Raw genomic sequence first — 15,340 nt, 5'->3', positions numbered from 1 at the left:
CATCTTTAAAAATGACTTAATACATAAAGGAATTCAGCCCTCTTCGGTGGCATCTGGAAAACAAGTGCACAACGGTTCACGGAACCAGAAAAAATAAAATAAACCATAGAGAATAGAATAGAACCAGAAGGACAGGAAACTGAACGGAAAAGAGAAAATATAGGAAAGAAATAGAAGATATATATCAGAAAATTGAACCAGAAAAAAGGAAATAAAAGATGTAAACCAGAAAATAGAACAAGAGAAAACAAGACCAGACCGAAGAACCAGAAAACAGAAGATGTTCTTTATTCTGGTCCTTCAGTCACACTCTCTCTTTACTAAGAAATTCACCCCAGTTCCAAAGTGTTACTGTTTTTTTAATATTACAAAAGGTTGGTTTGTAAAACACAAACAAATGAAAGACAGGTTTTAAAAAATACAGATAAGTTAAAAAGCAAATCATTTTCAAAAAGATATTTACAAAAGTCATGTATGAAAAGGAAAACGTTGTGTCCAGTGTAGACCATCAGTCTCAAATGTGATGCAAGCATGCTCTGACCCTACAGTCTGAGGCTGAACACCAGGGAGGATTGAAAAGAAGCTCAACAAGTCCTGTCCAACAGGACAAAAAGGGAGAAAAAGAGAATCCGAAGGATCAAACTTATAGTTGAAGTGTAAAAAAGCAGAAGTATCTTTGGAGTCGTACAGTATGCATAGGAATCCAGCAGCAGACCAGCTGATCCTTCCACTACAAATTAGAGTGCGTTCTACGTCAGTCAGTAAGTAGCTCCAGTTAGGTAATCACGTTACATTTGACTGGGCGAGATTCCTTTGTGCCTGAATAAAGGTTTCTGACCATTTCCACATCACTCCATACTATCTAGAAAAGGTAAGCTAGCCATTTATTAGAGGTACAAGTTTGATAAATCGAGAAACACTGTTTAATTAATGTGTTGTTGGAAACGATTGCAAATGGTAATTGGATGGACTTGTAAAATGCATTTAAAAATGACTAAATAAAGGACCATGGCCCTTTATATCAGATTCAAGGTGATTCAGTTATCTGAACAAGATCCGAGATCTGTTGATAAAAGAAAATAAATTATTTTAATGATGATTGAAATCTTAACAATAGAGGCTGACTGTATGTAAGAGAATATCACTGAATGTCTAAAGACATGTCATTGATGCCTTTCCCCAATCCAGATGGAATTTTTGGGATCCAGCATACGTGGTTACATAATGGACTCAACTGGGCAGGGCACAGTGACAGGCCTCTGTTCCCTAAAAGCAGCTTAAAAGTTGGTGTTAAATAATGACCATTAATACACAATCCAAACCCGACTGTCTACGTCCACATATAGCGTGGTGGTGTCTGAGCAGAGAAACAAGTGACTCCCTCGGTGCGTATTGTAGCATGAGCTCAAGCACAATGAGCGCATGAGTTAGGACAAAGGCAAGACTAGAAGATGAACACGTCATTAATTACAAAAATAGGTGGATTTGCATACTGTGCGTCTTATTGGTCCAGTGATAACAGTGATCACTGTAGCGGTTGTTTCAGGTCTACAGTGATTAAACTCATCCAGCGTCATAGCTGTCTTTTTGAAACCTCCCACTATTTTTCTGATCAGGCATTTTATAAATAGGTAGCTTAATTTAGATGATTTTAAGAGAAGAAATATTATTATAAATCAGACATCTTTTTCATATTTAATTGAATAAATTGTTTTATTAATCAGCTGTCTCAAAGAATGTTAGAATAGTTGACGCATTAGTCGTTAGATTAATTGACTACTTCCATAAATCCTCTTTGAGTGCAGCCTTAATGCTGATGCATGCGCTCAGTGTGCAGCCTCGTTTGTGCTGTCAGCCTCGTCAGCTACACGATGAGCGCTCTGTGAAGGTCCCTCAACCGAGATATATATATATCGTATAAATATTGAGTTTGGAATTCAGTCTGTGTTCAAAGGTGTATCTGCACAAAAAAAATAACTCACTAGGGAAAAATCTGTATTGTACCAAACATCAATGGATACAAAAGAATCATTCTATTTGAGTTGGTCCACCTTCAAAGATGAAATGCCAAATATCTTCATTGTTTCAAAAACATCATTACAGTAACTATTTGTAATTTGCATATCAACACATGATCTCAAATGATAGATTGTTCAATACAAAAATATTGAAGACCATGTGATCCAACTAATACTTTGTAGGATATGTGACAGAACACATGGTTCCATTCTCACAACCCCTATCTCCTAATCAAGTAGTCAGCTGATTGGTTAGCGCCTTTCCACAGGAGCAGCAGCACTGCTAGCTATGTGGCATCAGCAAACCGTGCTACGCCTTAGCTGTAGTTAGTGTGAATGTGTTCATCTACTGAGGCGTAACAATGTCAGCATTTTGCCTGTCCTGGATAACAGGATACATTTGGTAGCATTTGTTTAACTTGATATCGCAAAAGAGACCGGGTGCAAGTCATTGGCTGAGAATAAAGAAGGCTTCGACCTCACCACCACCAAGGGAAGGGATTTTTATCATTGATTATGAAAATACATCTTCACGGTTTGGAAAAGTACTTAATGTAAACAAAAATAAACCCTGATAAAATGTATGAATGATAAAAATAAAATTACATTGCAGTTAAAGACAGGAGGTGGTGGTGTGGTATCGTGTTCCCTGGCATCCTCCCACAGGCCACCAATGCGCTCTGGGGGTAAACTTTTGTGGTTCTAAATAGCCCGTAGGAGTGTGAGAGTGCCGGTGGGATAGACATCAGCTCATCCAACTCATTAAAAAATGTTTTTTGTTTATAATTCTTACACAAATGTATTTAGATGGATATCCATTGACTTTGCTTTGTGGGCCGATCGCAACAGGATTTGCTTCTCTGCTGCTTTTGCACTGCTGCTCAGTTTAATGAAGTCTTCATTTGTGGACTGAACGCTTGGACAGATTGTGTTACTTACACAAACAAAAAAGGGCAGAACGTGGGGCTGCAGCGATATATCCTCCTGGTGAGCCCTGTCTTCTTTCGCATTTAGGTTACCATTTTCTCCTGGTTTTAAAAATGTACGTAAGACTAAATGCAACAAATAGACTTGGTTATGTAATGTAAAACAATCAACACACCTGATGATTACTGCAATCAATAAAACAATTTTCATATTTTGTCGTTTCTTGTAAAAGCTCATTTCCCTCCACTGCAACCTGTGAGTTTAGACCTGTTCAGAGTGTGCCAGGCTGGGTGGCTGCTCTAATGAATCCCGTTGATGATATGATTGTGCAGCAGCTCCTGTTCGTGGTTGTGCAGGGTGGGGTTCACCTCCTCGTCTCTCAGACGAGCATTCTTCCTTATCTCCTCCAGGGAGTAGTCCATCACCAGGCTGCCATTCTCAAAAACAGTCACCAGAAGATCCTAAAGGACGGAGCAGATACAGCAGGCTTTGAAGAACAGATAAACACATTCTGGCTATATTCCATTTAGACAATACAAGAAAATAATATGATTGATAATATGTTCTCATTATGCTCTGATAAGTGTTTAACAGCGAATGTGGCAGACGTCTGGAGGAGCACATCACTAGAGTGACCACACATGTTGAAGAAACAGCTGTCTCTACAAAGTAGGGACATGTACCAGACAGGAAGGGCCGAGTGACTGACTGTTGTAAAACCACTTCTTTTATCCCATCTTTTTAAACCCACAGTTAAATAATCAAACTTTCAAAAACCCTTATCATTGTTTAAAAAGATCAGATCAACAAAATCTCTTGATCCACAGATTACCTCTTGGACTTTTCCACATTTTGTCATGGTATAAACACAGATTTATTTCATTGAGATTTTATGTAATAAACCAACAAAAAATAGTCCATCATCTAGAAGTTGGGGGAAGTTTACATGGATTTCAAAATTAATTTAGAAAAAAATGTGAAAAGTATTCAGCGCCTTTACTGTGAAACCTCTCACAGATCGGGTGCGACTAATCGCCTTCACAAGTCACATAATTCGTAAATAGGGCCCACCTGTTTGCAATTTATTCACAGTATAAAGACACCTGTTCAGGCCTCAGGGCTCGTTACAGAGCATTACTGAACAAAGAGCATCATGGAGACCAAGGAGCTCACCAAACAGCTCAGGGATGTAGTTGTAGCTAAGTATGAAGCAGGGTTAGCTTATAAAAAATAAATCAGATGAGCAACCAAAGGGGTCCCATGGTGACTGCAGGAGCTGCAAAGATCCACAGGACAACTGTTAGCTGTGTACTCCACAAATCTGCTCTCTATGTTAAAGTGGCAAGACTGAAAAGCTGCTTATGAAAGTAAACCATAACCATAAACCATTTGGAGTTTGTCACAAGCCATGTGGGAAACACAACAAACATGTGGAACAAGATGCTTAAGAGAAGGCCAATTTCTCAATATGTATGTGTTAAAGATGAACTGCAAGAACTAACCTCCTCCGGCTTGCCCGCCCCCTTCTCTATTGTCTCAAGGAAGCCATCAGAGTTTCTCCTCAGAGATAATCGCCCTCTTTTTGACCCTTTGGACGGGTCGGTCACCGGCTGCTTGTACACGTCCATCTGTGAGAAAGAGCACATTCAATACCTTTATCTGTGACGGAAGCATCTCCTGTTTTCATTCATTTTCTTCTAGGCGTCTCATACAGATGTAACAATTAATAGCACAAGTAAGACATGGTTTCCATGCGGTCATAGGGTTTACAGGTGTGGGTCTGTTACAGTGCGGTGTGACACAGCCATACAGTATAGCCATTTGTAGCTGCCATTCTTTCAGTAGGGCGATGAACGGCAATAACATTTAGACCATATTACTCAATTGCCCCTTCCAAATTAGTGGGAAAGTGGGGACTGTGCTACTGCATCTCTTCTGACCACTCAAAGGGCTTTCACACTACATGTGATCGTTCACCCATTCACACACTGATGACAGGAGCCACCTGTCCATCAGGAACAAGCATTCACACACTGTAGTCACGGCTACGTGTCTTGCAAGGAAACATCAAAATGGACACCAGCTGAGCTGGGGATCAAGCTGCCGAATCCTCTGATGGAAGTTGCCCAGCTAAGTGGTTCAGCATTACTTTAGCTTGGCATTTGTGTTTATGGGACTGCTAGGTGTCTAAGATAAAGGAGTGATATATTGTTAAGGTCGCTAAGGGGCGAACGTTTCCAAAAACCTTTCATGGGAAGTTAAGCTTTTAAAAAAAAAAAGCCTATAACAGGGATCTTATATGTAGTCGACTATGGGATCACAGCTAAGCTGGACCGTTGATGCAGCTTGTTGGGAACATTGTCTGCCAGACCCGTAAACATAAAACGTGGTGTTGTTGTCAAGCGTCTTTGTCATTACCGAGCATATTGATTATTGGTAAACTGAACACTGACACATAGCTTAATTTTAAGTTAATTTGTATAAAGCTAACCTTTTACAGCAGTGAGAGTGGGATGTATTTTCATCCACACTAAAGTACATTTTTTTTACATTTACAATTATCCACTGATCTCTGCGCATAAGGGGGCGGTGGGTGTTTCCCTCCCCATGGGAAACATGTGAAACGCTCACATTCTCATGTCAGAGCATACATACTTATAACTGAAACAACGTATACATACATATAAGAAACATATGTATCTAAACGTTTTATGCAAGAGATTCAGTGATGCATGTATAAGTGTTCAACTATATACCTTTTCATATGTGCATGCAGTACGTGTATTAACAAGAACTAACAATGTACATCACTAATTCAGCTTCTTTCCGGGAGTTTTTTGTACTTTCTCGCCTAGCAGGTCTCCGTGGATCTGACTCCTGGCATGGCTCTGCTGACGCCTGCTGCTGCCATCATCATTACACCATCAAAGGTGTTTTTTCATTTTTTGGGGAGTTTTTCCTGTGACGATGTGAGGGTTTCGGGACAGAGGATGTTGCATGTGTACAGACTGTGAAGCCCTCTGATGCAAATTTGTAATTTGCGATTTTGGGCTATACAAAATAAAATTAATTGAATTGAATGAGTGTTTCAGATATACGTATAAGTGTTTCACTTGTATGCATGTAAGCATTTCATGTGTGTGTATATGACACACCAGTACATATGTATGCACGGTAGAGCTGCAACTAACGATAATTTTAATAATCGATTAATCGACAGATTAATCGATGAATCGGATAAAAAAAAATAAAAACATTAATTTCCAACCCTTTATTGAAAAATAGAACTGAAAGTGCAAAATATTTAGAAAGTGCACAAACAGATTGCTCCTTGAACATCCCCAAGTCCTAGAGGGGCCCTCATAATTGTTGATTAAGCGAGCGACCCCCCGAACTTACCCCCTTGCCGTTACTCTCCACGTAGCTGCACTTGAAGGCACAGTTGAGAGTGTCTCTGTTGAGTTTCTGCAGCAATGCGCTGCCGCAACCAAAGAGGACGTTCTCAGCACTCCAGCCTTCATCAGTGAGCTTCTGAAGAATCTACACAGGAGAACAATTAAAAACAATCAATGTGTAGTATTAATAACACACAGCAGTAGAAATGGAACTGTAAAGGCAGCAACTGGCCTTATAGAATATACAAACCTCCATGTTAATTATTGGTTTTAGACCAAAACTTCTAATATTTACTTTTTATAAACACAGTAAGGGATTCCCAACAACTGAATAATTGAAACATTCCCATGACACTTTGCCACGGTGTAGAGTTTATTGTGCGTAACGTTATGTTTTAGGATTTTTTTAAACACTAAAATATATTCCAAATTGGGAAATAGTTGTTAATGTCTTTCCACGCATCTCATGACAAGAGAAACCCAGATAGTGGCTTTCATCAGAAAATGCATCTTTAAGAGGAAACAAGGCTGTATTGTCATACTTTGGATTGTCATGCTGAGTTCTGGGGATACAGTGACACTCAGTCACCGTCTCACATTAAGGGAGCACACCAATTGAACCAAATTCTCCTTGCAATTTAAGTGGGAATGAAACCAAGCTGGCCCTGTACTGTAAATCTGTAAATACGAGGCTTTACACACCATAAGGACTTGAACTCCCCTTTCAGCTTGAGCAGGTAAAAAAGTTTCTAATTGATGATGAAATCAGGAAAGGGGGTTGGTGCAACAGGTGGGAAGTTAAAGAAATGACGTTCTAAACGAAGGCAGGGTTAACCAGACTAGCTCTCACCTCGTCCACAGAGATGAGATCAATGCCGTCTCCCTGAATGATTCGCAGGTAAGGGGGCAGAACCTTGTATCCCATGACATTCAGAGAACAGCCAAAGCACTCCTCCAGGATCTTGATGACCTACAGAAAGTGCATTTCCACAATTGTATGATGGATTTCAATTTACACATGTAGATAATCTCCGACAGCCAGATTGGTTGCCCGTAACTTGCACCTGTGTCTCGCTCTCACGAGTTAGCCCGTAAAAAATGATACATTAGCCGCACTGTTGTATAAGCCGCAGGGTTCAAAGCGTGGGAAAAAAGTAGCGGCTTATAGTCTGGATTTTACAAAAAAACAAGCTTTATTGGCGGAGAAAATAAAGAAGAGAACCTCGGGGAGAGCCTGTAAGATGGTCCACATGAATTCTAATTCAGTATGTCTTTTTTGTGTGCATAATTTGGTGTCTAGTTTTGTTTCTCTCCAGCAGTCGACCCATTAGCTGCTAGTGCTGCTTGAAATACAGAACATGAACTCCAGCAGAGTCATGAGTGCATAGAGTAATTTGTAACGACAAGTAGCGAGATGACTGTATCTACAGTAAATATAACAGAATAAATGTAGTGACCTTATTGACCCAAATAAGAATGGAAACAATACATATGTATTCCGCTGGAGCCCCACACTGAGTATCCCAGCCTCATCATGTACCTCAATCAGAGTCTCTGCCGGGTCTCCAGAGTCCGGCCGGATGACCAGACACGAGTCCTGGCTGCGCTCCATCACTCGCTCCTTCAGCTTGTCTCCCCAGATGTTCTTACAGGCGTTAAAGATGTCGTAGCTGTCGCTGACCACAGACACTGGCCCCGCGGGGAACTGCTCAAGAACTCGCTCAAACGCCTCCTTCTCCCGGCTCCTTCCCCAGGAGATGATGGTACTGGACGACAGGAAGGAGGTAACAAACTCAATCTTTGGACTTAGAGCTATTAATACTATTCTATTAGTTAAAGATGGTGTTCGCTCGCAGTCAAACAAGTTTTTTTTTTTTATTATGACCACATTTATGGTGTCCACGTGTACATGTGTTGTACCTGTGCTCTGCCGCTGGGATGGAGAAGCCAGCCATCGGGCAGCTATAGTATCGCTGAGCCATCAGCAGCCCAGCGACTGTGTCCGTGCTGCAGAAATTCACCAGGTGAGCTGCTCCACCTAATGCTGCAGACTGCAGAGGAGGTGGACACTAGGAATCACTTGGCTTTTTGCTTCTTTCAGTTCACTTCAAAACCACACCTGAGAAAACCCTGTTTGTATCTGAGGGTTGGTTGTTCAGCCAACAAAAAAACTGGTCTACGTGTGACTACTGATCTTACAACATCAAACCATGTTACACCTGCTTGACCTGATTTCACACCTCATGTGTGACTAACAACATCGTCTTCCATCTGGGGATTTTGTGTTATTAATTATAATCCACACATTGTCTCAGGTACCGTTGTGCCTTTAATGAGCCATGTGACTAGCAAGACGTCATCTCCGTTCAACTTCAAAGCTGGTTCCTCACTAACTACAGAAAAACAGTCTTGCTGACCTCCTGTGAAGAGACTCCTCTGTAGCCAAAATCATGCAGTTTCAGGTCTAGACCCTCCAGGCTCCCAGAGGTGGCCTTCAGGTGCTTGGCCAGGATCTTCTTAAACTCCCTGGATATAGTGGCTACGGTGATGGGATACCACATCTGGAGCAGCATGGTCTGGTCAGCAGGTGGGGTGGTTAAAGAAAGAGTGAGAAAGAAAAGATGTCTAGATTACCATAAGAGCGATACTGTGTCACCGACAGCCTTGGTACGTGTTAAAGTAAACATGAAAAGTGACCTCTCAGTCTTTTGGAATGGTTTTCAGTGAGAGAGAAGCCTTTAGCAGTCTTCTTTTTTGTGTGCCTCTCATGCACCGCAGAGAATTAGATTTATAGTGAAAAGGGGCCTGGTTTATGTAACCACAATGCAAGTGGTACCTGTACGTACTCTTATTTTTGTAATATAAAACAGAAGAAAGGGTCATTACAGCATCATGACCCCATTCTAACACCGGAGGTTCTGCTACAAAAAGGTCCATGTTTGTATAAATGTTTCAAACTTGGGGTTTAGCGCCACCGTAACATAAAAGAATCTGGCTAATGCTAGCCCTGCTGAATAGGATTAAATATCACTGATACTTGATGGTTGGTAATTTATTAAAATCAAATACATATTGTGAAAGTGTAATTATCTGCACATTGCAAAAACTAAACAAAAAACTTGCATAGTGAGAGAGCAGACACAGATTTAACACTATTCATTCTCAGCAAATAGTACTTCTTTTTACAAACTTGCCTCTACATACATTTTAAGATGTCACATATTATGACTCTGTTGTTGTTTAGATGTTGTCACATTTGGTGAAGATTTGACTCTGGACTTGAGTACAGAGACTAGGCAGTGATTGGCAAACACATCACCTGGTCTCATCTAATACTGCCCTATCATCCTGTTAGACACATTTGTGAGTTTACCTCAATGTAGTTGGTGAGCCAGTAGAACTCGGGATCTGTATTTTCCACGGTGAAGAGTACGTTGCCTCTGGGTATGATCGTCCCCTCTGGGATGGCTTTGATCCGGATAGGAAGGCGGCCATCATGTTTCTGAGATGGTTACAAGCACATTAAGCTTCAGGTTGGAAATATATGATGATGGATCCGGTTGAACATCACTTTGTTTACCTCAAGGATCTTCCTCCAGCTTCCCTCATCAAAGACAGCTTGTTTGAAGTGCATCTGGTAGAAGAGCTTGGCTTCCTGAATCTTCTCCTCTGTGACCACTTGGCCTGCAGACAACAAAGCACACTAACCAGGTTAGTACAAGGTACTTCATCCGCCAATATTTTCTACAACAGCAGAGTGCCTTATATATATATATATATATATATATATATATATATATATATATGTATGTATGTAGGTATACATAGATCTACATTCACATATCCCTTAGATCAGATGGTAGGACCCCAACTGTACCTATGAGGTACTTCTTCAGCAGATACTGAAGACCGAAGAACACCACTTCACTGAACTGGGAGCCTTTCTTGCGTCTGCATTCAAAGTAGGAGTAGATGTTGCTGACGTTTGGAGGATACTGTTTGTAGTGTGTGATCTGAAAGACAAGACGCGGACAAGAGTCAAGCACAGCCAGCCCGTGGGTCCCAGAAAATTTTAAACATGTCCCAATATCAATCTATTGATCATGCTTAGACACATCAACTCAGCAAGCACACTGAAGCTGTAAAGCTTCTCAACGTGATGCTTGTGTGAACGGTAAACATGTTTTCTGGATCAATATGGTAAGAAATCATGGCGGCTTGAAGAACAAGTCTTTCCTTGTGCTCTTTTTACAGAACTAATTGAATAATTACCAGCAACAACCAGGCAGTCAGTTAAAGAAATAGCTTCAAGAGGCCCTCACTCCACATTCTTCAGCCTCATCCTGCTACTTATTTATATCCCTTTTCCTTTCCCCCTAATCTAGCGTCAAGAAAACAGGCTCAAAATGACTTAAGGCCCTAAAGAAACAAAATACAGAACAGGCAGTGTCTTATTCAAAGATTAGCCTGCAAGAACGATTACCCTAAACGAGTGAAAAAGGTCAACTCGTCACATACTGTAATTCTTAGAACATGTAAGGTGACTCATAAAAGCATTTGGCATGTTAGATGGTCCTATACACTTTGACAGCTTTTTTTGTCCAAACGACGGCACATAGTGAAACGTGGCCTCTGGGTTTAGGGGGGGGACTACCATACACTTGGAGTGGTCTCCGGTCTCCCTGCTTTAATCAGCGGCACCAGATCCATTGGTTTGTGGAACGTGGATTGAGTTTGGAAATTTGGCCGTCACCATCTTTGCTTTTTGCAACCATTGAAGTGCAACATATTTGGATGGGAAGTGACACCATATACGGCTTTGGTGGAGACCTGTCAATCCGAGTGTAGCCCCACCCTAAAACCTCCGATGGTTTATGGTCTTTTTTACTCTCAGTAGACCATCATTTACATATTGAGCATCATTCTGTATTAAAGAGAAGACTTGAAACTAGAAACAGACAACATAATCTCATGTTTACAATGTTTACCGAGGGAATAAATAAAGAGAGAAGAGACATTTTCTCATAGACTTCTATGGGACCAGAGGAGTCTATGAAAAAAAGACAAAAATGAGATGGTAATTTTTTACCAATGATTTAAATCATTACATTTTTCTGCACAGATGTGTTTAAAACGGATTATTCTAAAACTGTAGGCTGACCAGACTATATAATAGACTGGGGCAACGCAGTTAATTACTGTAGAAGAAGACCTTTTTATTTTGCTGGCTACTCTACTTCTATTGCCAACACCTACCAGTACACAGAGTGGACTTTGACATGGGCACAAATTATTTTAAGAGATTGTGATGACACATTTGGACTTATTTCCAAGGGTCCATGGCACTAGTTGGTCAACATCCAGACCATCGCCACTTGGCTCCAGTGTAAAACCTTTTAATGCCATCTAACAGTGACACCTGGCATTCTACTACAAAAGGCATTTATTTGGATAATGCTGTTGTACAATAGCAAGTAATCACCTAACAACCTAGTGTTGGCAAACACTGTTGGGATGTGTTGGCCTACGTGAAAGCTCCTCACAGCAGTTTCGATTGGACTGAAATGAAACTGAAAGTGCCCTGAAACCGAAGGTTTGTGAGAACAGGAAAACCCCAATTGTTTTACAGGGCCCTTTGCGATACCGAGCCACTGTGCGCGCGCACACGCATAGTGTTATGAAATACTGTACTCAAGGTTGGTACCAAATACATATTTGACTCGTTCGGGTATGTGACTTGGATTGAACTATTCTGCATGTATTAACGTTACATGACACTGACACCGAGTAGGAAATCTAGGGGGGGAAACACCATATTTAGAAAATGCGTTTATCGCCTACGCAGTGAAGATGAATGTGTGACCTACGTCAGGTGTGGACTTAACGAAGCCTTTCCCAGTCACATCTTCTCACATTAAGTTCCATTGATTCTGGCGAGGACTATAACGTTATCGTTACCTCCCGTATTCCAGCTCCTGGTTTGAACAAAGTGCAGGGTGCACGATAGCAAGGTCACATATAGCATAGCTACGGCTACTTTCAGTTTGACACACTGCTAACGACTAACGTTACGCTGAGGGGAACCCTATAAGCGGGTGCTCGTCACGCGCGATGCTGTCTAGTGACTCCCTGGACCAAAGGTGTCGCGTTAGCCGGTGGTATCCCGAAACAAACGGATATCACTTCGTCGGGCATAGAAACACCGGAAAACCACAAAAGAGGCTGCTGGCAAGGAGAACAAGTCTACTCACCTTGTACGAATCCGTCGCTAGCAAGAAATTAAATTCCTGTGCTGCCATTGTTGTCGTGGATGAATTAATCCACGTAAAACGTCACTTCAGTCTCTAGAGTGCGAGGGAGAAGCCAACAGAGCGGCAGAGAGAATCAACCTCAACGTCGAGTTCTCGTGACGGTAACCGCGGCGTTTCTTTGCTGGACTCGGATTCGGAGGTTACAAAGCCGGTGTAGCAGTCAATGCAGTAGTCATTTTGTCGGTTGGGGGTTATGGCAAAGGGGCGGGGTTCCAGTACGCATGGCCAGGCGCACGTCCTCCCTCTCACCGCCTTTCGGAACAACAACGTAATGCTGCATTCAAGGACAGTAGTTTTTGAATAGATTCAAAACGCAGCATTACGACATTTTCGACCGTGTCTGCTTCTGTCCGCTTCTGTGTCCGGGTCTACGTTTTCGTCTGCGTCTTGTGTTGACGGACTCTTCTCAATTCATGGTTCAAAAAGGCTTGCGCTTGTTGCAAAGCAATTCACCGCCAGAACACTAGGTGGAAAACGTTTTTTGTTGAAGACTACAGAGTGACGTCTTTGTGTGTGGGAGTCGTTGGTTTGTTCATTTATTTATCCCTTTCCCTATCCCATTTTTCCCTTTCTCAGGCCCTTTCTCAATATGCGTTCTTGTGTGGACTTTTGTTCTCGTGGACTCGTGAAACGTCATCAGTCTCAGCCCGAGTACTGTTCCAATTCTAAAGTCCGCATCTGGCCGAGAACGGTCATAATACCCGGATGTGACTCGCCCCGCCCATTTTACCGGGCATGCATCGGAGCAGGCTCGTCTGTTCTTGTGAGAGCCAAGTATCCCAGAATGCATTTCACCTCAGCAACAGGCAACAACGACAGAGGAAAATAAACACAACTTTATGTCGAAGTTTATAAATACTACTTTTTTAAAGTAACGTAATGTAATTTTCTGACTGAATAGTAAAATATTTAAGTCAAAAACTAAAATAAAAACGTATTAGCAAGACCAGCTGACGTGGTGACGTCATCAAGTCGGCTGCTGTTCCAACTGCGGAAATGACCGTTCTCCGTTCTCCCGAACCTGCGAGTCAGGACTCCCGAGTCTGTCTCCCGAGTCTATTCTCGCGGGAACGCGAGTCCGTTCTCGCCGTCTTAGGTATTGAGAAACGGCCTCAATATGCGTTGTTGTGTGGACTTTTGGTCTCGTGGACTCGTGAAACGTCATCAGTCGCAGCCCGAGTACTGTTCCAATTCTAAAGTCCGCATCTGGCCGAGAACGGTCATAATACCCGGATGTGACTCGCCCCGCCCATTTTCCCGGGCATGCAGCGGAGCAGGCTCGTCTGTTCTTGTGAGAGCCAAATATCCCAGAATGCATTTCACCTCAGCAACAGCGACAGAGGAAAATAAACACAACTTTATGTCGACGTTTTTAAATACTACTTTATTTAACTAACGTAATGTGATTTAATGACCTGAAGTTAGTTGTTGAAGCAACTTTTGTTGTTAAAGCAAATTTTGTCAACATTCAGCCTTTGTAACAATCTGCTCCGTGGATGGAGATGTGAGGTGTAGTTAACGGACCGTCAGACCCTCCAGCACCGGGCGGTCAGCTCATCTCAGCCCGCACAGAGTAGCCTGTTTTCGGCGAGTCTTCTCTGAAATGCTCTGCCGGTTTTCACCTCTCCGTAGCGGTTATACATGAGATTTAACTGTACTACTGTACTGAAGAGTCTTCATAACTTCGAATGTGGTGTCAGAGACTGATGTTGTTCAACGGTTACGTCTGTTTGAGGACAGAGTTTAGATTCATAACTGTGCAGCTTGTTATTGTCCATCATTCTGCATTAAAACTAACAATGTTTTAATTAAAGGGCACGAGGAGACCGTCCTCAAGACTCTAAACCGGCAGCAGAACTTCAGCTTCAAAGAAACTCTGAAGCTCTGAATTATAATAATAATAAATAAAAAAATTCCATTCCATATTTGATGTGTGGTCAGAATTTCTCCCGATTTCCACCCGGACAACAATATTGCTACACCCTCCGTCACTGGGCGCGCCGTTTCAGACCGAACAATAATAAAAGTTACACCTTGAAGTCAAGCGCGGCAATTAGAATGGAAAAAGATGAGACTGGCGCTGCAAAGAAAACCGCTAGCACCCCCCCGTCCCCCCATTGACCGCTAGCACCCGCACCCCCCCGGTCCTTTTAAATATCTCCCTAATTCTGAGGTCTCAAGGTTGGCAAGTATGGCGATGACGGCCTCTTTATTTCTGCTTACGCGCTTGACCATTTCCAGCGTTGAATTCCAACGTGTTGGAACATTTTGCTATTGGCCAGAGTCTCACATTTGCGGTTTCATAGCACGGGGCAAACAACGTCTCTGAATGACAAATAAATAATGACAGATAAATGACAAACCAACGACTTCCACACACAAAGACATCACTCTTTAGGTCGTCTTCAACAAAAAACGTTTTTCCACCTATTGTTCTGCCGGAAAATTGCTTTGCATCACGGGCAAACCTTTTTGAACCATGAATTGAAACGAGTCCGTCGACACAAGACGCAGATCCAGACACAGAAGCATGTTCCAGCCTTAAAGCCTAGTTTATGCTTCTGCATTTTCAGGGAAACACAAAGACACCCAGACGCAAGAGCCCCTTGTGCGCCTCTTCATCCCCTCTTGCGTGCTTGAGTGTACTACAAGCAAATATAATTAGGGTCCTTCGCTATGACTAGTCGTA

General features: G+C 42.0%; 1 protein-coding gene across 1 annotated transcript; it reads right to left on the bottom strand.

The window, feature by feature from the left end:
• Positions 1 to 306: 306 nt before the first annotated feature.
• Positions 307 to 13,477, bottom strand: nampt2 (nicotinamide phosphoribosyltransferase 2). The gene is made up of 11 exons (XM_037490927.2): positions 12,592 to 13,477; positions 10,218 to 10,353; positions 9,921 to 10,024; positions 9,714 to 9,842; positions 8,758 to 8,916; positions 8,261 to 8,391; positions 7,881 to 8,106; positions 7,191 to 7,310; positions 6,345 to 6,485; positions 4,448 to 4,573; positions 307 to 3,406 (listed from the first exon to the last, which is right to left on the bottom strand). The coding sequence occupies exons 1-11, from the start codon at positions 12,637 to 12,639 to the stop codon at positions 3,245 to 3,247; spliced, it is 1,482 nt and encodes a 493-aa protein (XP_037346824.1). The 5' UTR covers positions 12,640 to 13,477; the 3' UTR covers positions 307 to 3,244.
• Between the last annotated feature and the right edge of the window lie 1,863 nt (positions 13,478 to 15,340).

Source organism: Pungitius pungitius, chromosome 8, assembly GCF_949316345.1.
Source record: "Pungitius pungitius chromosome 8, fPunPun2.1, whole genome shotgun sequence".
Lineage (NCBI taxonomy): Eukaryota > Metazoa > Chordata > Actinopteri > Perciformes > Gasterosteidae > Pungitius > Pungitius pungitius.
Note: the sequence above shows the minus strand (reverse complement) of the source record. Positions and strands in the feature narration are given on the sequence as shown.